This window comes from Geotrypetes seraphini, chromosome 13 (assembly GCF_902459505.1).
Source record: "Geotrypetes seraphini chromosome 13, aGeoSer1.1, whole genome shotgun sequence".
NCBI lineage: Eukaryota > Metazoa > Chordata > Amphibia > Gymnophiona > Dermophiidae > Geotrypetes > Geotrypetes seraphini.
Genome location: NC_047096.1, coordinates 62,784,618 through 62,811,275, shown reverse-complemented (window position 1 = coordinate 62,811,275; position 26,658 = coordinate 62,784,618). Strand labels below are relative to the sequence as shown.

The window sequence follows — 26,658 nt, the reverse complement described above, 5'->3', positions numbered from 1 at the left end:
TCATGGATACAGTTAAGGGGAATGGTTAATCAGCGGGCTGGGTTGGAGGGCAGAGGAATAGGGTTAAGGATTGAAAGCTATATCAAAAAGGTGGGTTTTCAGTCTGCTTTTAAACAAGGGAAGGGCTTGACGGACAAACTCGGGTAATTTATTCCAGGCATAGGGGGCAGCTAGAAGGTAGAGGCACAGTATGGGCTGAAGTCTGCTGGTTCGGGGGGGTGGGGGTTGTTATAGCTCAAAACTGATAATTCATCTCATAAGAAATTAAAGTTGTTTATTTTTTGTGTACAGGTCATCCACAGATTTGAGAGATATTGAGACAGTATTGACCCTTAAGAGCTTTAAGGTCTAAAGCAGGGGTAGGCAACCTACAGCTCGAATTCAGCCTCCTATTGAATATTATACGTCCGCGAGACCACGGGGAATGTGCACAGATAATACCATTTAACCAGAGTTTTGGTGTTTGTAAATACTGTATTTTGCAAATTTATTCAGAAGACACTCTAGAACAGTGGTCTCAAACACATGGCCCGCGGGCCACATATGGCTCTCCAGGTTTTATTTGTGGCCCGCGGTCTGGACTGGATCATTCTCTTCCTTTTGGAGCAGCAGCATGTCTTGCCGGCTCGTTCCGTTCAAAGCCGTGGGTTGGCGGCTCCTTGCGCTATCCACTCCTGGATCGGAAGCCTCTCTGACATCACAACATCAGAGAGGCTTCAGACGCAGGCGCGGATCTCGCAAGGAGCCGCCACCCGCGGCTTTGAACGGAACGAGCCGGCCAGAAACGTTGCTGCTCCAGTGGCATACCAAGGGGGGGGGGGGGAGCGGTCCGCACAGCTGGCCACCCTCCACTGTTCTCCCTAGAGTGCAGCTCGTCTAGAGCAGTGGTGCCCAACCTGCTTCCCTTCCCTTCTCACCGCTGCCATCGGGGAACAGGCCGGCACCTTGTTCTTTGATCTCCCTGCTTCTCTCGCCGCCCAACGTCAATTCTGATGTCGAGAGGACGTTCTGGCTAGCCAATCGCTGCCTGGCTGCCCGGAACGTCCTTTCCGACGTTAGAATTGACGTCGGGCTGTCGGCCCCGTGGAGAAGAGAAGCATGGAGATCTCGGCCTGTTCCCACTGGCGGCAGCAGCAGCAGCAGCCTATTCCCCAGCGGCGGTGGCATGGGGGAGGGCAGGAAGGAAGAAAGAAAGAAGGGGGGGACAGGGAGCCAGAAACAAAGCAAAAAATGGGACACAGAATCAGAGAAAGACAGACATAGAGAAAGAAAGAAAAAGTTGGGGGAGGGAATGAGGTCTGGAGGAGAGGAAGCATATAGGAGGCTGAAAGAAGGGAAGAAATATTGGATGCACAGTCAGAAGAATAAAGTGCAACCAGAGACAGATGAAATTACCAAACAAAGGTAGGAAAATGATTTTATTTTCAATTTAGTGATTGAAATGTGCCAGTTTTGAGAAAGAAAAGATATTAAACTTTAAATGAGAGGGCTGCAGAAAAAATAGAGTACTTGGAGGGCCGCAGAAAAAATAGTTAATGTCTTATTAAAGAAATGACAATTTTGCATAAGGTAAAACTCTTTATAGTTTATATATCTTTCCTTTTAACTGTTAAAGGAAAGTTTTATAAACTATAAAGAGTTTAACCTCATGCAAAATTGTCATTTCTTTAATAATAATAATAATAATAACAGCTTATATACCGCAATACCGTGAAGTTCTAAGACATTAACTATTTTTTTCTGCGGCCCTCCAAGTACCTACAAATCCAAAATGTGGCCCTGCAAAGGGTTTGAGTTTGAGACTACTGCTCTAGAAGTTTGTTTCCATCGTTTTTAGTTACATTTTAACTTATTGATCACAAATGGTCTATGGAATGCTGTGCAGTTCCAGTTCCGATATTACATAATGCTGCAGCCTGCAAGGGACAGTACTGACATTCATGGGGCCTTCTTTGTATAAAGGTTGCCCATCATGGTGTAAAGCAGCGGTCTCAAACACGCGGCCTGCGAGCCACATGCGGCCTCCCAGGGACTATTTTGTGGCCCGCAATCTGTCCTCTACACTTCACAAGTTTTCCAATTGTGGAGAGGACAATCGCGTACAGACCATGACTGCGGCTCGCCTAAAGCAGGGGTCCCCCAATCTGCTTCCCTTCCCTTCTCACTGCCCTCCCTCAAGCCACCGCAATCAGGGAACAGGCCAGCGCCGAGGTCTTAGCTCTCCCTGCTTATCTTTGAGCCGGCCAATTCTCGCCACCCGACGACAATTCTAATGTCGGGGAGGAAGTTCCAGGCCAGCTAATCGCTGCCTGGCTGGCCCGGAACTTCTTCTCCGACGTTAGAATTGACGTGGGGTGGCGAGAATTGGTCGGCCCCACGCTGGGGAAGATAAGCAGGAAGAGCTAAGACCTTGGTGCTGGCCTGTTCCCCGATTGCTGCGGTGGCGGCCTGTTCCCCAATGATGGTGGCTTGGGGGAGGGCAGGGAGAAATAAAGAAAGAAACGGGGGGGAGGGGGGACAGGGAGACAGAAAGAAAGAAGGGAGACAGGACACAGACAGAAAAGTGCATGGAGAGAGAAAGACAGAAAGAAAGGGCAGGCATGGAGAAAGAAAGAAAGGGGGCAGAGAGAGAGAGAGAAAGACAGACATATAGAAAGGGGGCATGGAGAGAGAGAAAGAAAGAAGGGGGCAGGGTGAAAGAAATAAAAAGTTGGGGGATGGAAGGAGACAGATGCCAGACCAGGGGAAAGGAAGGAAGGAGGGAGGGAGTAAAAGGAAAGAAAGAGACCATGTCAGACCATGGAAATAGGGACGGAAGAAGAGAGAGATAGAAGGGAAGGTAAGACATGGAAACGTAGATTTTGAAAAGAAAGCAGAAAAATTGAATATTAAGTTAATGCCAAAGATGGATGCAAGGCAGAAAGTGAAGAAGGAGAGAAAAACAGTCAAAGGACAAGAAGGCCCTGGAAACATAATTAAAAGCACAGAAAAATAGTCACCAGCCAACAAAGGTAGGGAAAATGATTTTATTTTCAATACAGTGATTGAAATGTGTCAGTTTTGAGAAAGGAAAGATATTAAACTTTAAATGTGAGGGCTGCAGAAAAAATAGGGTACTTGGAAGGCCGCAGAAAAAATAGTTAATGACAATTTTGCATAAGGTAAAAAACTCTTTATAGTTTATAAATCTTTCCTTTAACTGTTAAAGGAAAGATTTATAAACTATAAAGAGTTTTACCTCATGCAAAGTTGTCATTTCTTTAATAAGACATTAACTATTTTTTTCTGCGGCCCTCCAAGTACTACAAATCCAAAATGTGGCCCCACTAAGGGTTTCAGTTTGAGACCACTGGCGTAAAGGGTTGTTTATTGGAGATTCTTGCAATTGCACAGACGTGCCTTTGCTGCTGGAGTGTGGAAGATTTTTCAATAATAGCATCAACTCTTGGAATAAACTCCCATTTGATCTTAGAAGTGGGTTGATTCTATTGGCTTTTCATAAAAATTAAAAACTTTTCTATGGGTGGTTTGGAAATTGGTAGTAGTGTTCTGAAAAGTGTAGATCATCAGACTTTCATTGATTTGCTTACTGTTTTGTTGGCAGTAATCTCATATCTTTTGTGTAATGTCTGTTTGCATTAGTAACAATAACACTGTATGTGTTTTACTTAGCAGGGTTTTAAAAGGATTTGGACTATTTATTTATTTTAAAAATTTATCATCCACAAAATCTAGGTAGGGTACAATTAAAACATAGATAATATAAAACAGACAAGACAAATATTATGCCAATTTCAACAAACTCACAGTCATATATTTACAAAATAACAGTTCCAAGTCTAAACCTATGCATTTATCCCCAGATTCTTTAAATGGTGTGCGAAATTGCCCTGCAAAATTGATGTTTGTACTATTATTATGTATGTATTTTTGTAATCCGCCTTGGAGAAAGGCGAACTAGAAATAATAAATTTAATTGAAATTATTCCTGAGATAAGCAGCATAAAATTTATTTTACTCTTTTGAGATCTTGCCAGGTACTTGTAACCTAGATTGATCATTATTGGAAACAGAATATGTTTAGGTTTATTAAAATTTGAAAAACCGCTAACAGCTTCCGACAGTTCTAAGCGGTTTATAATTATAAAAAATCATTTAAAGGAAAGGAGCTCCATAAAAATAGAAAGGTACAGTCTTAGACCATTCATAGAAGACAATTATTAATTAACAATATCAATCATCAATATTCTCCTTTACAGCCCCTCAATTATGAAATTTAATGCCTAATCACCTCTGGGAAGAAATCAACCTTGAAAGATTAAAATCAAACTTAAATACCTTCTTGTTCAAAGATGCATTCAACTTATAACTTATGACAGCCTGATCCTATCTTCTACCACAGATGCAATCCCCCTTTCCTACATGTGTTAACCCTTTATGTCTTCCTATCCTATATAAAATTGTATTTCTTCCCCTTATACCTCATGTAATCGTTGTCAGTCCATATTATCCGAATATTCATTTATATTGTCTGTTTGTATAGCTCCCATTTTTAAAAATAATTTTATTACTGTAAGCCGCTTAGAAATTTGATAAGCAGGATAACAAATTTTAATAAAATTTGGAAACTAACATTTTTTTTAACCTGTTCTCATGCCTTCCAGATTGTACCCTCACCTGGTTGTTCTGAGGAATATCCTTGGCAAAAGCTTCTTAAGAAAAGGATTTAAACAATGTTTTAAAGGCTTTGAAATTGGGATCCAGTCTCAAATAACTAGAGAGTCAGTCCCATAGACTGGGGGGCTAAATAGAAGAAGGCTTTATTTCTAGTAGACTCCCTTTGATCTGCCCCATTATAGTGATGCTGTACTTATGTGATCAGCTGATTAGGGCTTCCCCTGCCAGCTCCAGAGCCATGTCCAGCTGATCGAGGCTTACTCTGCAAGTAATTATGCTTCAGCCTCAGATCTGGTATCAAACCATGTCAGAAATCTGTACTTTGAACAGAAAAGGTTCTAGCTCATCACCTTCAATGATGGAATCTTTAAAAGTGTTCCCTGAGATGACCTCAGCATTTCTCCTGGCTGGTATAATTTATTTGGTAGGCTGCTAGTGATTTTTCATTTTCTCTGTTTTGTATGTTTATGTTGATTCCTAAGCCACCCAAAAAATAATTATTGGATTAGCACACACAGAAGTATACCAAGGACAGGGTGGTGGAGGCATTCAGGAATTAAAGGAGTACTGGAGTGGTTGGGGGCTGTGGTCCTCCTTTGTGAGGTTGTCAGCTTCGGAGGCCCCTGCCCCCTCTGATGGCTGGGGAGGGGATCAGTAGAGCTGATGGCTGCGCAAAGGTGAGCCATGACCCTGTGACTGCTCCACACACCCTCCCACTGCCTGGCGGAGGAGGGTGCTCTAGCCAGAGGGCGTGCTCTGCCCCCATTTCCCTTCCAATCAGGTATGCCACTGGGCACAAGGAAGTTCTCACAGATATAAAATACCAAAGGGAGAGGGGGAGGAGGAAAGGTTCTTTGCTATGGGTAGATGAATTTGTAATGAGTATGTGATTTGGAATATTTCCATTATATTTATGTCTCTGCAGCATTTTTTAGAGAGATAGTAATGTGAATATTTTATTTGTGGTTTACTGTGTGCCCTTTATATTTTCCTCAGTACAATATGTTGCATTCCAAACAATCCTCATCTCTTTAAATAACTCTGTCCTAATACCCGACTCTCCAACTGTTCACATATTTGTATGCATATATTTCATATTCTTGTTTTGTATTAAAACTGTAAATAAATAAGCATGCTAGGATGACCCTTTCTGTTTCTCTTTGTATGTATTCTGTAGCCTGCCTGCAGCATCAGAGTTGTGAAGAGTGCAAGATCTCAGATACCACTCTTAACTGCAGGTGGTGCCATGTCCTTCAAAGGTAAATGCTTTAGTCTTTGCTGATACATCCCCACTTTTTGAGTGAATGACATATGTTACCCTGGGAAAATACTTACTTTGATTCTACAAATTCAAATAAACTTTAAAAACTGCTTCTATCACCTGCAACAACTACAAAATCTTTTTCCATATATCAAAAGGTGAATCTGATCACAATGGTTTTTGTTGTGATGTCTAGTGCTGCACGATTCAAACAGGATGGTTGAATAGGTTGAAGTGAGCTTGGATGGCTACTTCAGCATTTGGAACCTAGGACAATACCAAGTGGACTTTACAGTCTATGACCCAGAAATATCAAAGAAGAGAAAAATTAATGTAATCATGTATTTTTTAAAATGGGTATAACTAATGGGCAGACTGGATGGACTGTTCAGGTTTTTATCTGCCATCATTTACTATGTTTCTATGATTAATTGAGGGTTGCAACAAACATATCCTAATACCTGACTCTCTCAACTGTTCATATCATTTTATATGTATCTATCCCATATTCTAATAGAGGGTTGCAAGCAATATAACCATATTACATTCTTACAGCAAAAACTGTACTGGCTAGAAGACCTTCAGACAATATGAACTGAATACCTAAATAATAAATTAGCCTTCTATACACCTTTGGGCCTAGGGTCCTCTCAAGGAGCATCACTATTTGTACTCTCATCAAAGGAAATCATACAGTGTGACACACACTAGCTGCCTTCTTAGTACTAGTCCTCAGGGCTCCACCAGACTAAAGACTACTTCAACTTCAGGAAACTCTTTTCCCAAGTCTTCAGTGCCAGTTGCAACTGACCATCCACTCATTCCACATCTAGACCAGCTTGCTCTATATCTTGCAAATAAGATCAATTTCTCATATCTTATTCAACTATACATTAGTTAGGTGCCATTGACTCATGCTCAAATTCTAGTGTCTTGAGGATCGGTTTTGTGCTAATTCGGTAAGGTCCTCCAATGTCATCCCCATGTTTTTTTTCAGCATGTCCAGCCATCTGATTGTAGGTCGCCCTCTTCACCTGGTTCCTTCGATCTTCCCAAACATAATGTCCTTCTCCAATGATTTTTCACTTTGACAGTGTAAGTTTATCATTTGGGTTCCGAGTGACATAGCCAGTTTAATACAGAATCGAATTGTTAGTTCTTTTGGGGGTCCATGGCGCACACAAAATCCTTCTCCAGCACCAAAGCTCAAATACATACAGGACTGAATTCTATATATTATGCTTAAAAAATCGGCACTGAAAAAACACACACCTAAAGTGCTATTCTATAAACAGCACCTAAGTTAGGCCGTTTATGCCTGGGAGCCAAACCTAACTTTAGGTACAACCATTTGCACCAAGAGAGGCAGGATGCAAAACCTCACATCTAACGTTAGGTGTGAATACCCCTTATACTGAAATTGCACACATAGCTTTGAGGAATACCCCAGATCCGCTCCTGATCCTCTCATTTCTGCACCCCCCTTTTTGGTGTCTTGCGTAAATGTATATTTACGTTAAATCCACACAAATAAAATCGCCACTTCCTCAGGTCCCGCTTGTTCCGAAGATATTGAATTTCCCACACTAAATGCTACATGCTCCAAACTTTCTCTCCCTTCATTAAAAGATATAGAAAATACTTTACACTCTATCAATATCAAAGGTTCCAATACTGAATCGTTTCCTCCCTTTCTTTATAAACGTTACTTCTCTATCTTGGGACCTTATATTCTCCAAATTATTCATAAAAGCTTTTGTACAGCAAGTCTTCCATCAGAATGGAAACAGTCCATTCTTTATTCAAGGGTTAAAGATACAAAAAATTATCTTATAGACAGTTCTAATTATCGCCCAATAGCCAATCTTCCGTTTTTAGCCAAACTAACAGAAAAACTCGTTTTTCAACAATTATCGGATTTCATCGAAAAAACTCAGGTATTACATCCTAATCAAGTTGGTTTTCGTAAAAACCACTCCACAGAACACTCTCTATTAGGACTCACTACAACCAGTGGCGTTCCTAGGGTATGTGGCACCCGGGGCCCATCATTTTTTGACACCCCCCCCCCCCCCCATGTAAAAATTTTTTTTTTTTTTTTTTGCAATAACCATGAAATGGAATAAATGGTCAGAATAGAAACAGGCAGTGAAAATTTTCTTTTTTTTTTTTTTTTTCAAAGTATTTTTATTGAGAATGGCAAAAGGTCCAGACAAGCAACCATGGTCTGTACAGAAACTTATACATTATCAAAAAGAACACAGAATGAGAGTAACAGCAACAACAAGCATGAACAAGCCTCTCCCAAGAGAAAATTGCCAATGTGCAAAGGTCTGTTTTTTTCTTTCGATCACTACATAGCCTAATGCCACACAAGCAGCGCTGTTACAAACATATTCTGAAGGTCAATGCTAAGGTTGACAAAGTTTCCTTCCTTGGACCAGAAGGAGATACTGACAAACCACTGGAAGAGATTCTAAAACAACTACCCAGAAATAACACCCAAAGACCCACTCAGTGTGTGAACCAGTTGAGTGGAGTGGACTAACTGGGGGTGGAAATGGGCCCAGAGTTTGCTCAGCAGAATTTCCCAGACTACCTCTTCCTCTCAACATACTGACATGCTACCACCACCACCAACACTAGGAACACCTCACCGAGTATGCCAGCAATGCTTATAAACTTTATAAAACACATTATTATATTTTCTTATAAAGCATATATTTTAACTGAACTCAGCCTTGCCATTCACAAAAATAGAAAAGTTCCCATTTCAAGCTGTCTCATGTACACTTTTCAAATCTAACATATTGTAATCACAAAACAGAAAATAAAATTATTTTTTCTACCTTTTGTTCTCTGGTCAATATTCAAATCTTGTTGGTCTCAGGCTCTTGTTGTCTTGCTTGCCAGGGTCTCCTTTCTCCGTGCTAACCATCCGTCTGCCATCTCTGTCCTCCCCTTCCGTTTCCCTTCCCTCTCCCGGAGATCTGGCATCTTTCCTTTTTTTGTCTCGATCCACAGATTCACCTTTTCTCAACTCCCCACCACCCCAGGATCCACCATCTCTCCCTTTCTGTTCCCAACTATCCTCCTATCCAGTATCTCTATCCCCCCTCCACACCATCCCCTGTTTCCAAGTTCTCTCCCTTTCTGTTCCTTCCCTCCCTAATTCCCATTATGCACCATCTCTCTCCCACTCCTCTGTTTTTAGACCCATTATTTCTAACCCCCAAAGTCTGGCATATGCACGTATCTTTGAACCCCCCCTTCCCTCTCTCCCTCTGTGTACTTTTACACCAGGACCCCCCTCCCCCGAAGGTCTGTCCCCCCTCCGAAGGGCTACACCCCACCCCTGAAGGCCTGCACCCCCCCGAAGGACTTTACCTCCCACCCAAAGGTCTGTCCCCCTCTGAAGGCCTAAACCCCACACCTGAAGGCCTGCACCCTCCCCGAAGGATTGTACCCCCCACCCGAAGGTCTTTCCCCCCCTGAAGGCCTGCACCCATCCCGAAGGCCTGCACCCACCCCGAATGCCTGCACCCACCCCAAAGGCCTGCACCCACCCCAAAGGCCTGCACCCCCCCCCGAAGGTCTGTACCTCCTGAAGGCCTGCACCCCCCTGAAGGCCTGCACCCCCCCCTCGAAGGCCTGCACTCCCTTGAAGGTCTGCACCCCCCCCCGAAGGCCTGTCCCCCACTTGAAGGCCTGTCCCACCCCCTTGTAGGCCTGTCCCCCCTTGAAGGCCTGCACCCCCTTGAAGGACTGCACCCCCCCCCCCCGAAGGCCTGCACCCCCCTGAAGGCCTGCCTGTCCCCCTTGAAGGCCTGCACCCCTTGAAGGTCTGCACCCCCCCCCCGAAGGCCTGTCCCCCCTTGAAGGCCTGCCTGCCTGTCACCCCCTCCCCCTTGAAAGCCTGCTTGCCTGCCCGCCCGCCCCACCCTGAAGGCCTGATGTCCCGACCCACCCCGAAGGACCGCTCGCCCCCCTGGCCTCCCCGCACCACCTATGAACAGCCGCAGCAGGATCGCGAAGTCAGCGTCAGCGATCTCTGCTGCTGCTTCCTGCGCCACGGTCCCGCCCCTCCTCTGACGTCAGAGGAGGGGCGGGATCGCGGCGCAGGAAGCAGCGCAGGGATGCTGACGCTGACTTCGCGATCCTGCTGGGCTGCTTCACAGGTGGTGCAGGAAGGTCAGTGGGGCGAGCGGTCCTTCGGGGGTGGCGGGGGACTGAACGGCAAGGCCGGGAACACCCCCTTAGGGCTGGTACCCGGGGCGGCCCGCCCCCCCCGCCCCCCCCCTAGGTACGCCACTGACTACAACTATCCAATACAACCTTGATCAACACAAATCTGTACTTCTAATTTCCTTAGATCTTGTGGCTGCTTTCGACACAATTGATCACTCTTTACTACTTCAAAGACTTGCTTCCATTGGAATGACTTGCTTCCATTGGAATAACAGATCCTATTTTTCTGACAGATCTTCTACAGTTCATTTTAATAAGACTACTTCAAAACCATATCATACTAACTTCGGTGTTCCACAAGGTTCTATATTATCTCCTTTACTATTTAATATCTACCTGGCCCCCCTCCTGACTCTTTGTCAATCAATAGGATTTACAGCTTATGCTTATGCTGATGATCTTCAACTTATGCATAATATAGACCCTGCAAATTGCTCTTATTAACCAAAAACTTTCCACCATTCATGATTGGTTAAATAATAATATGCTTTCATTAAATATTTCTAAAACTAATACCATGTTATTTGCATGGAAAGAAGGCTTACATTTAACTGCTCCAATTTCAATTGATAATATTCCACTCAAATTAACTACTATTATAAAAATTTTAGGGGTACTAATTGATCACAAACTTACATTTCATCCTCAAATCAGTACTCTAGTTAAAAACTGCTTCTATAAATTAAGGATGATCAGATCAATCCGCCCTCTTCTTGTTGCTAAATCCCTTACAGTTTTAATACATTCCCTTGTAATATCCAAAATTGATTATTGTAACTCTCTACTCCGAGGCATAAATTTAAAAGAAATAAAACGTTTACAACTAATCCAAAACACCGCTATTAAACTCATATCTGGTTCTAAAAAATGTGATCATGTTACTCCACTACTACGAAAAGCTCATTGGTTACCAGTCATACATAGGATAACATATAAAATCGCCCTTTTAACTTTCAAAACAATACAAACACACACCCCAGTATTCATTGACAGACTTCTAATCCCATATGACCCACCTAGAGCTCTTAGATCCACTTCTCAACACACTCTTAGTGTCCCATCTCTAAGGATAATAGGTACTCGCCGTACCACAATCTTCTCAGTAACTGCACCTATGATTTGGAATTCTCTTCCTATATATATAAGATCCGAACAAAATATACAGAAGTTCAAAAGCAATCTAAAATGCTTTCTTTTTAAAGACTTATAACACTAGGATTGTTCTCCCTTGAGAAAAGGAGACTGCGTGGGGATATGATCGAGACCTTCAAAATACTGAAAGGAATCGACAAAATAGAGCAGAGAAGATTATTTACATTGTCCAATTTGACACGGACTAGAGGACATGTAATGAAGCTAAGGGGGGGCAAGTTCAGGACTAATATCAGGAAGTTCTGCTTCACTCAGAGGGTGGTTGACGCCTGGAATGCCCTCCCAGAGGAGATTATTGCGGAATCGACCGTCCTAGGCTTCAAGAGCAAACTAGATGCATATCTCCTTAAGAGAGGCATATAAAGATATGGTGGACTATAAATTACGCCAGGTGTACACCTGGCAGGGCCTCCGCGTGTGCGGATCGCCGGACTTGATGGACCGAAGGTCTGATCCGGAGATGGCAGTTCTTATGTTCTTATGTTCTTAAGCCTATAATTGACTATTTGATTTAGTCCAGCAAATTTGTTAACTTTTCCCTTCCCTAATGTACTTTCCTTTTATGTATCTTTCCTTGATAAATATTGTAGTTCTCCCCTCCCTCCCCTCCCACTGTACCACTAAAGTCTTAATAGTTAAGTAAGAAAACTGTCTGACTTATTTGTTTGTCTATAAAAGTTTTTATTATCATTGTACAACGCTTAGTATCCTAGGATAAGCGTTTAATCAAATATATGAATAAACTTGAAACTTGATAATTGTTTGCTGAGAAGCCAATTAGCATTAATTGGCTCATTACTCAATTAAGTTGTGTGCAAAATTGGGCACCTTTTATAGAATTCAGGCAATAATTTGCCTTCAATTTAGCCACATATTTATTTGTCCCAAAGTCCTGTCTGCCTTATGTTTCAACTGCACATGCCCCCTGGACTGCCTAGTAATATGTTTCATTGTATTATACTGACATTGTAAGCATCGTAGCTATGTTATTTAGATGTTTTAACCTGTCTGTTAAAGTGTTTCATTTATAATTCGATAACTTTGTGAATATCATATCTCCGTTATATGAATGTTTTTCCATGGAACTTATTACATTAGACTCTTAGTTTACCGGCACCCATGGGGATTGATAGATGCTGGATAAATGTAGTTTCTGGTTGCTTGAGAATTACTATTCAAAATAGGCCTAATACTATACCCCATATTATACCATACCAAAAACTGTTCCAGACAAATTACCGGACATTTGGTAGGCAACGCGTGGGTGTACTCAGGTGTGTCATGCCAAGTTTACATTTAAATTTCCGCCAGAAATTGATTTTATTTTCATTTTTATTTAAATTACACTAATTTTTTTTTCTGGTTGCTTGAGAGTTCTGGTTGAGTTCCAGTTAACAGGAGAGTCATGTTGTATCATTTGTATTCTGCTGATATTTATCATATTCTGTTACATGAATATTCTACTGTGCTATTTTAATATGATATTGTATCATATCACCACTATTACTAGCATTTAATTTGCCCTCTCCAAGTCCACCTCATTGTTCTATGCATTATACTGATATTTGGACATTATACTATTATGTTGTGAATATATGTTAAGCTAAACCTGTTGTATATCACCTTGGGTGAATTTCTTCCTAAAGGTAGTTAATAAGTCCCAACAAATAAATGTTGGGCTCATAGTTTGCCCTGAAATCTAAGTTTATTCATTCAAATGGGAAAAAATATTTTAATATATTTGAGTACCAAATAATAAATAAATAACTTAATATCCAATTAATATGCACAGATGTCTCTGACAGTTATGCAGCGATGCAGCGATGCAGCGATGCCTTTTCCCTAGGATTTGGTATCTTTAAGACATTTTCATGGGAATTTTAGCTTTGCACTCTCCCTTTTTAGGACTTGACCTTTGCAGAGATTTGCAACAGTCTTGCATTGTCTCATTTCTGAGAAAAGTAGTGTACAGATAATCTGTTTTGTAGTAAAACAGTGGGAACATTCATACTGCAAGAACTGGCTGTAGATAATTAACCCCGTGTGCTCCCCTGTGTGTCAGCTTGGTTAAGAAAAAATGTCACATGTTAGCATTTTGTGTTTAAGCATATATTCCAGAATGCCTTAAGAACTGAAGGGCAGTCCTTTTTCAGCCAATCACAGTAGCCCACAATACCACAAATAGCAATAAAACTATCAATAAAATATAAAAAAAACAAATAGCATAGAATCCATTGTAAGAGCAGGCCGGACAGAGCATCAAGACTGTACCAAGGGGTGCACGAGTGGTACAGCCACACAGGACATAAAGGAGGTGGAAGTACCAATATTCCCTATCCATTATCTCCTCTTTTCAGCCACACAGTGCAATGGGTGGGGTGGGAGTGCCAAGAAATGTGTCACAAAGGTACAGTTTGGCTTGGTATGCTGCTACAGAGTATAGAAATATACATACATTTATATAGAACAGTGGTTCTCAACCTTTCTTCAATTGTGACACACCTGGCAGATGATGTTCACATCTATGATATACAAAACACTACAATTCATTGCTGAACAAAAAAAACAAACAAACAAAAAAAATCCCTTATATATTGTTCATTATTGCCGAAAATGATGCAAAAAAAATGTGGTGACTGTTGAATGGGGAAGAGCAGACTTGCAATATTTCCAGTTGGGCATGGTGGCAGCAGTGAATGGTGGATAATGGTGAAGCAGAAAAGATCAGTTCTTCAAGGTAGATTCCACCAGGAGAGATTCATGTGGAAGTTGTGGTTTGTCAAAACCAGGGATAGGAACCGCTCTTTACAGAGAATCCAACTTGTGAGGAGCCACAGGAATGGTAAGTGGCATTTCCAGATTTTTGTATAATGTTTCCCGTAAAATGTCATGAAGGAGAAGCTTGAGAAGTTCCTTAGGTGGTTGATCATAATCTAAGGCCTCTAGGAACTGTTCAGAACGTTTTGAATCAGCTTCAAGAGGAATAGATAAAATCTCTGACATTTCAAAAAGAAATCTGGAAAAAGAGGACTGCTCAGTCTCCTGAGAGGAATGGTGAGGAAAGTCATCATCTGAAGAACCCCGGCGATGAGGAAGCTGATGAAGAGGCACTCACTGATATCGGAGCGAAGCGCTTTTTGGGCCTCTTCAAGGTTGGCAGGACTTGGCTCACTGAGGCCCAGATGGGGTGGGGGAAGAAGGCTTCTTAGCCGTCTTACCCACAGAAGACTGCGACACCGGAGTTGTTTCTGTTGGTGTCGAATGATGCAGTGTTGCCTTGGCTGACACCGTTGAAGTCGGTATTGATGTAGACTCGCCTTCCATTATGATGCCGAAAAGCAGTTTCTGCTGGATCAGGCAGTTTTTCAATGTTCTTTTTTGAAGGGAAGAACAGCGTGAGCAAGTTTCCGAATGGTGCTCAGGCCCCAAGCACTGGAGTCACCAGCGATGCGGGTCAGTTACTGAAATGGGCCGAGCACAGCAACCGCACTTTTTAAAACTTGTCTGTGGGTGGAACATCGATGGAAAAATGGCCCCAGCTAGGTCGAAGTCTGAGGCCAAGGTGATTGAACAGGCCCCGCCGGGTCGAACCCACGAGAGGGAAAAAACAAAAATCTTTATGATTTTTTTTTTTTTTTTACACTCAAATGAACAGAGCAAAACAAAAAAAGAAATGACTAGAAAGTCAAAATTCTACAAGAGCGGGAAGGCAGCAAAAGAAAAAATTCCAACATCCGTTGAAAGACGCGTCTTAGTTCTGCAGAAACTAAGAAACTGAGGGACCACGCACCTACATCGGGCGGGAAGGCACTCACGTATGCACAGTGCGGGCTATCATAAGACTTAAAGTGGCAATGCACTTTTAAAGTGGTCCGTACCGGGGCTCCGTCAGTGACATCACCCATCAGTGAGAATATGCTGCCTGCTTGTCCTGGGATAAAGAATATACCATACATATGTTAGTATGTATGCACGTATTTTGCACATGAACTGATTATATACATAAGACAGACCAGAACAGGTTCACACACAATATACTCTTATCATAAATTTATCAAAGCATTTTTTAAATATAGGTTCAAATCTAAAGAAAACCTGTAATAAATTCAACCACCGGTCCATGGACCAGTGCCGGCCCACAGAAATTTCCTGCCGGTCCACAGGGCCAGCACGTGCATCAGGTCCACAGTGCGATCGATGCGGCGTTATCTTCGAGCCAGCTCCCTCTTCCTAACTGATTCAGTGCACAAAGCCACGGGCAGTGGCTCCTACGGGCATCCTGCGCCTGAACCGGAAGCCTTCTCTCTGACTTTGCAACGTCAGAGGGAAGGCTTCCAGATGAGGCACAGAACGTGCAAGGTGCAATTAGTACTATTATGGGGGCGGGGTCTGGGGTGGAGATTGGGTAGAGATGGGCGGGGTCTGGACCACGACTTAGCCCAGTGTTCTTCAACCACCAGTCCACGAACTGATGCCGGTCCACAGAATAATTATTTTATTTCTGCCGGACCATAGGTGTAAAAAGGTTGAAAAACACTGAATTAGATGATGTGTAGTTAAATGAAATATGTATGTATATGTACATACATACAGTATAGTTCAAAATAAACACATATTTATTTATTTATTTGGATTTATATCATGTCCTCCCAGAAGAGCTCAGAACGGGTTACAAGTTTTACATATATAATAAAACATAACAGGGTTTAGTAACAGAATTAACATGAAACAGTATTACATTACATTACATTACGGATTTCTATTCCGCCTATACCTTGCAGTTCAAGGCGGATTACAAAAGATTTGACTGGACATTTTCCAGTGAAGATAGTATCAGAAGTATACACATTTAACAGCATTGTAAAATTAAATTAAATATCAGTACTTATATCCCACAAAAGGCACTTTCCCATACAACTAGATTGACCTTCCATACCTGTTCTTGCTGTGAGGATGTTCTGCTCATGGTTGTGTCGCAAGATTGTTGGCGGTATATAAGAATAAAGTTATTATTATTATTATGTTCCTTTGCAATTGTTAATAAAGATAATTGAAAAAAAAAAAAAAAAAAGAAATATTATGACCTGTCTTTCTCTTCCCTTTGTAGATGCTCCAGTGGTTTTGACCGCTACCGCCAAGAGTGGTTGATCTATGGCTGCACACAAGAGGTAAAAAAGGGGCAACATGTATACATAGTCAAGAATGGGACCTGTGACGGGTAGGGGTTATATTTCTTGGGGGGCCAGGAGCTTAAAAGGATGGGCATAAACATTACATGACAAAGAGCATCATAAAAGGGTGGTTCTCACCTATGCCATCAATTACTTATGCTCGGATCTCTTCTGCAGATCCACTGTGATAAGCTTATTGGGACATAGATGTTTTAATTCTTTCTCTTACAAGAAATATTCTCTGATGATATTCAGTCCCAGGAGAATATTTGTGAGGATCTTGCACAGAGTGATCCATATGCCTCCGCATCAGACCTGACGCCATCCAATGGAGAGTTTTCTACTTCTAGCGCTTTGCTCTCATTTGACAGCCTCACCACTGAAGGTATGGGATGAGAAATGAACCTGAAAACTGACACCTGTATCTGCCATCTTTAGAAAGAAAACACACTTTTTCTATGCAATAGTATATTTATGTACTAGTATATTTAGAATTATGTGGTATACTTGCTGCATTTCTCTTTGAGACATCAGTGCCCTTTAAGAGTCACTTCACACAGTCCATATATTTGTCTTCATTCCCATTCCATTTCATTTCCAAAAATAAAGACCACAGTCACCTTGTAAGGCCAGTCAAGCAGAATACAGTGTCATGCAATGCTGCTCTGATGTAACCATAGGAGATTTTTCTCTGGAGCATCATTTTTGGAGCAGCACTGAAGCTTGAAATCCTGGACTACAGCATGTAGCAGACAGGGTTGCTGGTCTAATTCCTCACAGACCTTTTGCGTTTATCCTATTAAAGCAGAACAATCTGGTTTTAACCATGATTTGAACTGTTCCACTCTCACTACTTAATAATTCCTAAACAGAAACAGCTAATTTAAGTGAAAGCAAGGGAATGCTATCTCCCTGTGTGACAAAGTATATATGATATGGAACAGTGATAGTTTTAACCACACTGAGGGAGTGCAATTTTAAATATAGCTTTGAAACTTGCCTTCAGTGGGAACAATTTTCATATTGCTCACAAGACAATTTTTAAAAAGAGAATTATATATGTACTTTCCCTTTCAAAATTACCTAAGGTTAAAATGCCCAATTTTCTGTATTTTATCATACAACAGCACTGTGCATTCTTTGAAAAATAAAAAAATATTATTTCAACACACTGGGCCCCTTTTTTCAAACCACAGTAGATAGAACTTTTTTATCTCGGGCTGGCAAGATAAATGCTCTGATGCTCATTCACTTCCTATGGGCATCAGAGCATTTACCTTGTCAGCCCGTGGTACAAAGCTCTACCGTGGTTTGATAAAAAGGGGTCCCCTTCTGGGCTGCTGAGTCACAGGGCTTGGTACTGAATATTTGGGCCTATGTTTGGCCAGTGATGTTCAGCATTTACAGAAATACTCAATATTGACCACTCACTTTTTATAAGAATCCCAGAAAACCAAATTTAATTTAGTTTAAAAATTAAAACAGATACTCCTAAAATTATGTTATTTGAAAATCAGAAAGAATAAATACTAAAGTCATTAGTAAGAAGAAATATATTCAACTTGATTGCTTAACCTTTCTTTTTCAAGAGAGAGGTTTGATGTACTATTCTTACGAGAAAATCATTCTCTTTTCTAGTCTGTCTCACTGGCTATCTCAGAATGCATAAAGAAACTAGCTTCGCCAGTGTGGCAGAAGAAATGCTTGCTTAGTTTTGTTTAGGATGCATATAAGAAATAGCTAATAGCTAAAGGAGTAGGAATTCTAAAATTGGAAGCAATAACACTAAATATAGGGCCTAGGCTAACATGGTAAATGCTCTGATGCCCCTAAGGATTGAATGGGCATCGGAGCACTTGTTTGCACCACTTTATAAAAAGGGGCTATAGTTTTGCAGTAGGAAATATGAGAAATCCCACAGCACTAAACATTACACCTTTTTCTTTTCACTTTAGATGACACCAAGCTGACACAGTACACGGGAGATGGTAAGCCCTGTCATCAGCACCTGAACTTTGGTAATAGCAAACACTGATATCTGTATAGTAGGAAATACTTTGAGTAGAACCACTGGCCCCTCTCCTGCAGAGGAACACCTGCTATTGTGTTTATCTGGAGAAGGGTTGAGAGTTCTTGGTGAAGGAGGGTCTTCTGAAGGGAGTTGAAAATAAACTCTTTTAGTGAGTGGTTTGGAGATTTTCTGATTAAGCATAAGGTGTAGCCCTGAGTGACAACTCAAAGCACCCAATGATCTGCTGGACTTTTATCACAACGTTGATAGAAGTACAATAATCTGCCTCCAGTGGGGTGATTGGGAGTAAGAGGCAATGCTCTCTAAAAAGGAGTCCAAAGGATGACTGCTGATTGAACTGAGATTGAGGTTATGATTTTTGTGTCTTTGTTACCTTGCATGGGGTCGTTGGGCAGCAGGTCTAACAGATGATGAAGATGGCTGATTGTAATGCCATTTGGTGTTATTATAATAGGAACATCTGGATGAGGCACAATATTTTCTAGATCAGTGGTTCCCAACCCTGTCCTGGAGGACCACCAGGCCTGTCGGGTTTTCAGGATAGCCCTAATGAATATGCATGGAGCAGATTTGCATGCCTGGCACTTCCATTATATGCAGAGCTCTCTCATGCATATTCATTAGGGCTATCCTGAAAACCCGATTGGCCTGGTGGTCCTCCAGGATAGGGTTGGGAACCACTGTTCTAGATGATAAAGATTGAGAGGTTTGTGGTTTAGGTTGAGTTGCCACAATATTTGTGTGTGTTATCTCTAAACAGGTTGTTTCCTTTACAAGGAACATTCAAAAAGTGTTCTTGAACTGAAGTTTCTCCAGATTAGATATTCTAAGCCAGGCCAAGTGACACATTGCAACTGCCACTGCAGATGTTTGGGAAGAAACATCAAATGCATCAAAAATTCCTCTAGCCGTTTACTTTCTTATAGTAAACAAGTTCTTAGATAATTGTTGAAATTTTTTTAGTTTGTCTGGAGGGAAGAATTCCTCCAACTCTGACTGTTAAGTAAGGATTTATAACAAATAGACATGTAGAATTGGTGGTCCATAATTCTATTGATGAGGATAGATGACTGGAACATGCTTTTGCCAAAATAATCCAGTGTCCTGGCTTCTCTGCTGAAAGAGCAGAAGTGTAAGATCATGAGCTCTGTGAATGTTTGAGGGCAGATTCCACAACTAATGAATGACGATGAAGTTGAGTTCTGTCAAATCCTGGATACTTTTGAATTCTATACATTGTGCCTATCTTTTTAGGAGCTTCTCCCAGTTCTTAAATAAAGTATCTTTCATGACCCTATGCAAAGGTACTTTAATGCATTTGTTTGGTGATACTTCATAGTCAAGGAGTTCCAAAAGCTCAAGTGAGGTTCCTCCTCTGTTTCAATTTTGGTGGGTAAAAGTTTGACCCATCTGCCTTACAAAACCAGTAAAAGATATACTTTCTAGCGGAGACTTGTATCAGTGGGGAGGAGGTGAAGGATCAGAAAGTATATTCTAGGAATCTTCTGTTGAGCATTCTGGCAAATTGTCAGAACAGTTGGAAATATCTAAGTCAGACTCCTCAAAGTACTCCCTACAAGGTGAATCATGCCTACATAGGTGCTTTACAGCGCCTAATGCCACTACCTAATGCCTACAGTGGCATTAGACACTATAAAGTGCCTACATAGGTGCAATTCCGGTGCCATTTTTTTAGGCACTGGTAGGTACCTTGAAAATCATTTTAAACAGTGTTCTTCACTTAACTTAGGCACCTAAGTTAAGGTGCCATTTATAGAATATGGGCCTTAATACCTTGGCTAAAACCAGCTGACCTGAGGATGTTCCAAGGACATAGCTGGTACCTATGTGGTTAAGTGCCAATATTCAGGCCTTAACTACACAAATTGGGCTGCTTAAAAGAAGCCTATTTTTATACAGTTCATCTTATGCTGTTAAGGGTTGAATATTGCACTTAACCACATTAAGTTTTAGCATTCAACATGCAACTGGATAGTGCCTGGACATGGTTCCAGCATTGAATAGCCAGGCACACAACTGGTAGCAGACATAAAAACACTGACTGCTTCCTATTGGATTCTCTTTATCTTGAACATTCTAAGAATGAGATGATCAAGAAGCTATATACAGGCAGTCCCCGAGGTAGGTACAGTTGGCCCTTTTGTCAGCTGGGAGCAGAGGTAAGGAGCAAGAATCTTAAAATCTACAAGTTCTGAGTTACATACAAATCGGACTTAAGAACAGCTTTAAAAACGTAACTCATTCTTAACCCGGGGACTGCCTGTACTTCTAATACCTTAATGAGTGGAATAAAGCAATATCTCATTACTGAAAAAGCAAACTCTAATATACTTGAAATATGAGTATTTTAATCTTGCTCAATTTATATTATAATTGGGCAAGATTAAAATATTATTTGCATTATGTACACAAATGAACTGTACTATTAAGAATTTATTTTCATTCCAGGGCTAAGAAATGATGTCCCTTCAATGCAAAATGGTGCTCCAGTGCATGCAGGGACCATTGTGGGGATTGTCCTCGCTCTGCTACTCATTGCTGCCATTATCCTGGCTGGGATTTACATTAACAATCATCCCACTTCCCATTCTGCTCTATTCTTCATTGAGGTAAGTGTCAATATGTAGCTTTCATGCTATCCTGTTCTTCATAAACATGAGTGTTAATACCTCTTTCCCAGCTCACATCTTCCTTGCCTCCCATTCCTTGTTAGTGTTGAACCCAAATAAAACAGTGGTCTGTTCAGCCACAACCAGTCCTTTTCAGACTCCCTATGGAACTATTTTGCTCCTTTAGATATTTGGGGGTCATTATTGACTCAGGATTAATTTTTGCAGATCAGCATTTTTTGGTTGCGAAGCTCTACATAGTTTTCTAGAATTCTCCTCTCCCCGTTCACGTATACATGCATTCATTATATCATGCCTGTAATTCAGTTTATGCAGGCAGTTCTAAATATCATCCCAAAACAATGCTGCAAGATTTTTATGTAGAGCCCATAAATCTGTTCATATTATATCTTTGTTTTATATCTTGGCTTTCTATGCATCATTGCATATCATTTCAAAATTTGTGTTTGACACACAAGCATACTATTTAGGGAGCCCACTTTGTCATCTCTTGTCATTCCTTCTACTCCGCTGAGGACTTTGGATGTACACAAACCGATTCTTCTTGGACCTAAACAGGCACATTATGAGACAACTTGCCATTCAGGTTTGTTTGGGATTTTTTCTGGTTCCCAAGAACTGCTCAATTGGAGCACCTTTCTGTAATCTGGGAAATCATTCCATAGAATGATTTCCCAGATTACAGAAAGGTGCTCCAATTGAGCAGTTCTTCACTGAACTAAGTAAGGGAAGTCACAAAAGGTATTTTTCTGTCCAAGGAGAGCTCACAATAAAAAAAAATATATATAGGAAAAGAAAATTACAGACAGCTATAATGAAATTTGATTCAGCAACCAGTGGCTATTTTATGTCAATCATTAAAAAAACTTGACTTAAGGGGCTACCCTCAGACTATCCACGATTGAGATCCCAATAGCCAGCCTCCTCATCAAGTTTTCACATTAAAAAATTCTAAATATATTTTTTCATTTATCAATTTCACTTCATATCCCAAAATTTATTTTCTTGTATCTCTTTCTTCAATAAATATATATCCTTTAAAAGGCATAACAAATACTTTAAAAAAAATACTCATCTTGCAACAAGCTTAGGGGCTCTGACATGAATTCACGTTTCGCATTCTGCTGTGTCAAGGAGCTTCCCCTACAACAGGCATGTCCAACAGTTAGATCGCGGAGGGGTCAGAGGTAGATCGCCAGCCCCACTTGGCTCCATCTCTCCAGCAGCTTGCCCCGTCACTAGGAGAGAGCTTGTGCCGGCAGGTCGTCTGCTGAGGACTTGCCGCTGCTGCTGATCCTTTGTCTTTTTTGCCTGCCTGCGGGAATCTTGACTGTGGGTGTGTTGGGGGCATTTATTGTTTTTGTGCCATTAGTTTGTGGGTACCTCAGGGGGCCGCTATCTGCGCCCTGCAACAATATGCCACAGGCCCGGCGTCATACCTGGTGGTCTGCCTCTCAGAATCACCCATTCCTGCCCCCGCCCCAACACCCCTTAGAAGTGTGTTTTATACCGGGCGATATCCATTCGCCAGGGCTTTACCTGAATACACTTACCGTATTAGTTGTGTCGTGTGCTGGTCATTGGAGTGAAGCAGGTACAGAGGCCACTTATTTAAAGCTCCCACTATCCCCAACTAGCCTCTTTCTCTCCCATCCCACCTTGGTCCCCTGGAGCCTCCCCACCTTGTGCCAGCCCTTCGCTATTCGCTTCGGGCTTCTTCTTCCTTGGATTCTTCCTTCTTATTTTATTTTTCCTCATTCAGTCTGCCTGCCCATACACTGGAGCTGGTTTAAAAAGTATTTGCAGAACTCCAGTTCTTCTGCATTTTATGCATCATATCCCATCAAGGAAATAAAAGGACCAGGTTAACTACAACGCTAGCTCTCAAGCATTTTCATTTGGGGCCCATTTTCATAAAAGACCTGAGTAGAGAGGCACCTATGAGTCAGATCTTTCCCATAGCTATAGAGGGCACATTTTGTGGTCCTGCTAGATTTATAACAAGGGTCTGCTCATTTAAATACTACAAGCTTTTTGATTGGTGTCAATCATATTTCTAAGTGCTGATGGCTTGAATCGGGCTTAAATTAGGATCACTCAAATGCAGGAAGTGGCTCTCTATCCTTTATGGCCTGTATTTTTTTTTTCTTCATTTTTCCTCCCATTTAGGTAGGTGCATCTTATAGAGCGAAAAATATAACAACTTGATTTCTTATTTTCTTCACAGCACTGTCCATACCACTGGCCTGCAATGAAGTTTTGGAATCACCATGATGTCAACACAGCATACTCAGAGGTGGAGCCCACGGTTCTTGAGAAGGAAGGTTTTATTGAAGCAGAACAGTGATAGAAATGGCTAGGCACAGTATCTGTTTCCTACAAGGTTTTACAAAAACCTTCTATTTGGGACAGGGGTAGGGGTGGAAGGAGGGACAGTACAGAAGTGGAAGAAAGAGCTGAACAAAATTACAATATGAAATTCTGGACTTGCTTGCTGGTTTTCAGTTCCTTTGCTATGTATTCCTGAACCCCTATTAAGGAGCTTCTCAAGAAGGAATGGCAACATTTCAGCAAAGTGGAAAGCTGTAATTGAATGTTTTTTAATAAGACTAAAATAAACAAGAAAAAGATGTAGAGGCGGCCAAATCTGCTGTACTCTATTTTTCTCTATGCCCTTTCCCCTTCTAACAAATATAAAATAGGCAAAAACTTGTGAGAGTGTGCAAAGCAAATCTCTACTACTCCAAAAGATTGCACTTTTGGGGCAATTCTATAAGTGGGCACCTCCTTTTATGTGTCTTGATGTCATTAAAGAATAGAGTCTCACTATGTAGCATCTGTGTGCCCAGATTTCATTATAAAATATTATGAACACTGGCATGCCTTTTATTTAGGCGTATGTAGGTAGACACACCAGCCATAGACTTGATGCATCTGGGTGCATCTAAATGTGGCAAAGCCACGTGTAACTTTTATTGTATACGTGATGCACAAAAGTGGGAGATACGCCCATATTCCACTCTATGCTCTGCCCACCATACCCTTGCACAATAGCACTTACAACTTTTATGTACATAAGTGCTAAATTCTGGGTAAGTTTTTACAGTGTTGGAAATATATATATACAGTGGTGCCTCGCATAACGGCCGCCTCGCACAGCGAACGCTGCGCACAACAAACTTTATGTCTTGATTCGCACAACGGACTTCGTTTCACACAACGAAGTCGCCCGAGCTGCATCCTTCCGGGGTTCCTGCGGGGTTGGATCGCAGCGGGGTTGGTCGAGCCGCGAAGGTAGTCTCCTTCTCCTTACCTGCCCTGTCGCAGCACACAGCCGAACGGAAATCTTCCCGATGTCAGCGCTGATGTCGGAGGGAGGGCTTAAGCAAAGCCCTCCCTTCCTCCGACGTCAGCGCTGACATCAGGAAGACTTCCGGTCGGCTGTGTGCGGCTGTGGCAGGGCAGGTAGGAACAAGGCAATGGCGAACGAAAGAGGGGGGAGGGGGCGGTCCGCCCCGAAGAATGTGCACAGCTGGTCAGGTCCCCCGATCGACCGACAACAGGCCCGGCCGACAAACCTCCCTGCCCTGTAGCCGCGAATCTAAATTACCTCTTACAGCAGCTTCAATAATCCAGCTGCTGTAAGAAGGTAATTTAGATTCGTGGCTACAGGACAGGGAGATTTGTCCGACCGGGCCTGTTCTGTTGTCGGTCGGGTGCAAAAGCGCCACAAAGGTGGAGGCAGGGAGGGAGGAAAGGTGGAGTGGAGAAGAAAAGACGCTTAAGGGGGGAGAAGGCCGCTGAAAGCACATGTTGGAGCAGGGGATGAGAGGGAGGGAGAGAAGGGGAAATATTGGACAAGGGCAGAAGGGATGCTAAATCATAGGGTGACAGGCAGAGAGAACAACAGGAAAAAGAGTGGAAGCAATCTTGAACCCTGAGGGTGAGGGCAGAGAGAGGTGGTGAGATGATTGATCATGGGGAGAGGGACAAAAGGGAATAGAGATGGGATAGGAAGATAGTGGAAGTAAAAGGACAGGGAGATGTATGTTTTTAGATGTATCTAAATAAAAATAATAACAAAAAATTTATCTTTTTTTATGTCATCTTAGCATATTTTATGCTACAGAACGAATTATTTTTTTTAACATGTATTGTTATGGGAAAACGCGTTTCACATAACGAACTTTTCGCATAACAAACTTGCTCCTGGAACCAATTAAGTTCGTTGTGTGAGGCACCACTGTATATATAAATTGATTAGCGCACTGCGCCAATCTCACTCTTAGGTGTTTAGGAATAATGGCAACTGCACAAATATTTGCTAGTCAATTGTTTTTTATTAGCTTTATCAAAAACATCTTTCGGAAGGCATTCAGTGCACTGGAGACCCCTCAGGCGTGAAATTGTTATGCAGTTTAGCTGTCAGTGATTGCTACCAAGAGTAGCACCTGGATAATCTATAATATCCCCTCCAACACTGGTTTTATATGTCTGTTAAGGCTTAAGATAGAGGTTAAATTTTGCTTTTATTTGTCTTGATGCTGCTCCAGATCTATCCATCAGAAAGGGATGGAGCGGCTTATGCTATTTTCTGCAGTGAGATGAAGACAGCTGATCATTTAGCCCAGAATACACAAGGCCACTTTGCAAATGCGTTTATAGACATGGGAATTTTGTGTCACACTAGCTCCCATGTTGTAGCAATGTTAACCTTGTATCCTTTAGGATCAAAGTGAAGGAGCAGTCTAGTGGTTAAAGAAATGGGGAAAGCCAGGGTTCAAATTCCACTGACTCTCCTTGCGATTATGGGCATATCCCTTAACCCTTCATTACCTCTGGTTCAAACTGAGATTATAAATCTTCTGAGAGCAGGGAAATCCCTATTGTTTGTGAATAACTGGCCTTGACTACTACTGAAAAAGTATAAGCTAAAATCAAATCAAGAAAGATCTGTACACCCTTGAACATATAACCAAGGTCAATGAATTTGCTATAACCCCCATAGAAAGTCCAATAGAAAGTCAAGTTACTCACCTGCACCAGGTGTTCTCTGAGAACAGTAGGATGGATATCCATACTGATGGACAATGTCATCTGACACCCTGAATAGGAATTGCTCTCCAACAACTTCTTGAAGCCTTTGCAAGTAGCACAGTGCACTGCACTGTACATGCCTTGCCATCTGGCCACTGTAACATTAGACCAAGCCAATCTAATACTATAGCTATAACTGATAGAATACAACTCCAAGGGGAACTGAGCAGAGATAGTCATCCTGCTGTCCTTGGAGAACACCTACTACAGGTGAATAGCTTCACTTTCTCCAGGACAAGCAAATGATATCTTGATGCTGAAGGTAATCCCCTAGGTACCTGGCTGTCTGAAATACAAAGGAGAAAGAAAAAGCTTGCAGTAAACAAGACTAATGAAGAACTGAAAACAGAAAAGAAACTTTTTTTTTCT

General features: G+C 41.7%; 1 protein-coding gene across 1 annotated transcript in view; it reads left to right on the top strand.

The window, feature by feature from the left end:
• PLXDC1 (plexin domain containing 1) overlaps positions 1-24,025 on the top strand; it is a 96,348-nt gene extending 72,323 nt beyond the window's left edge. The window contains exons 9-14 of the mRNA XM_033918334.1: positions 5,855-5,936; positions 16,446-16,506; positions 16,765-16,894; positions 18,465-18,497; positions 21,011-21,171; positions 23,420-24,025. Of these exons, the coding sequence (XP_033774225.1) occupies positions 5,855-5,936; positions 16,446-16,506; positions 16,765-16,894; positions 18,465-18,497; positions 21,011-21,171; positions 23,420-23,539 (587 nt within the window). The 3' untranslated portion in view covers positions 23,540-24,025. The remainder of the gene's footprint in view (positions 1-5,854; positions 5,937-16,445; positions 16,507-16,764; positions 16,895-18,464; positions 18,498-21,010; positions 21,172-23,419) is intronic.
• The last annotated feature ends 2,633 nt before the right edge of the window (positions 24,026-26,658 follow it).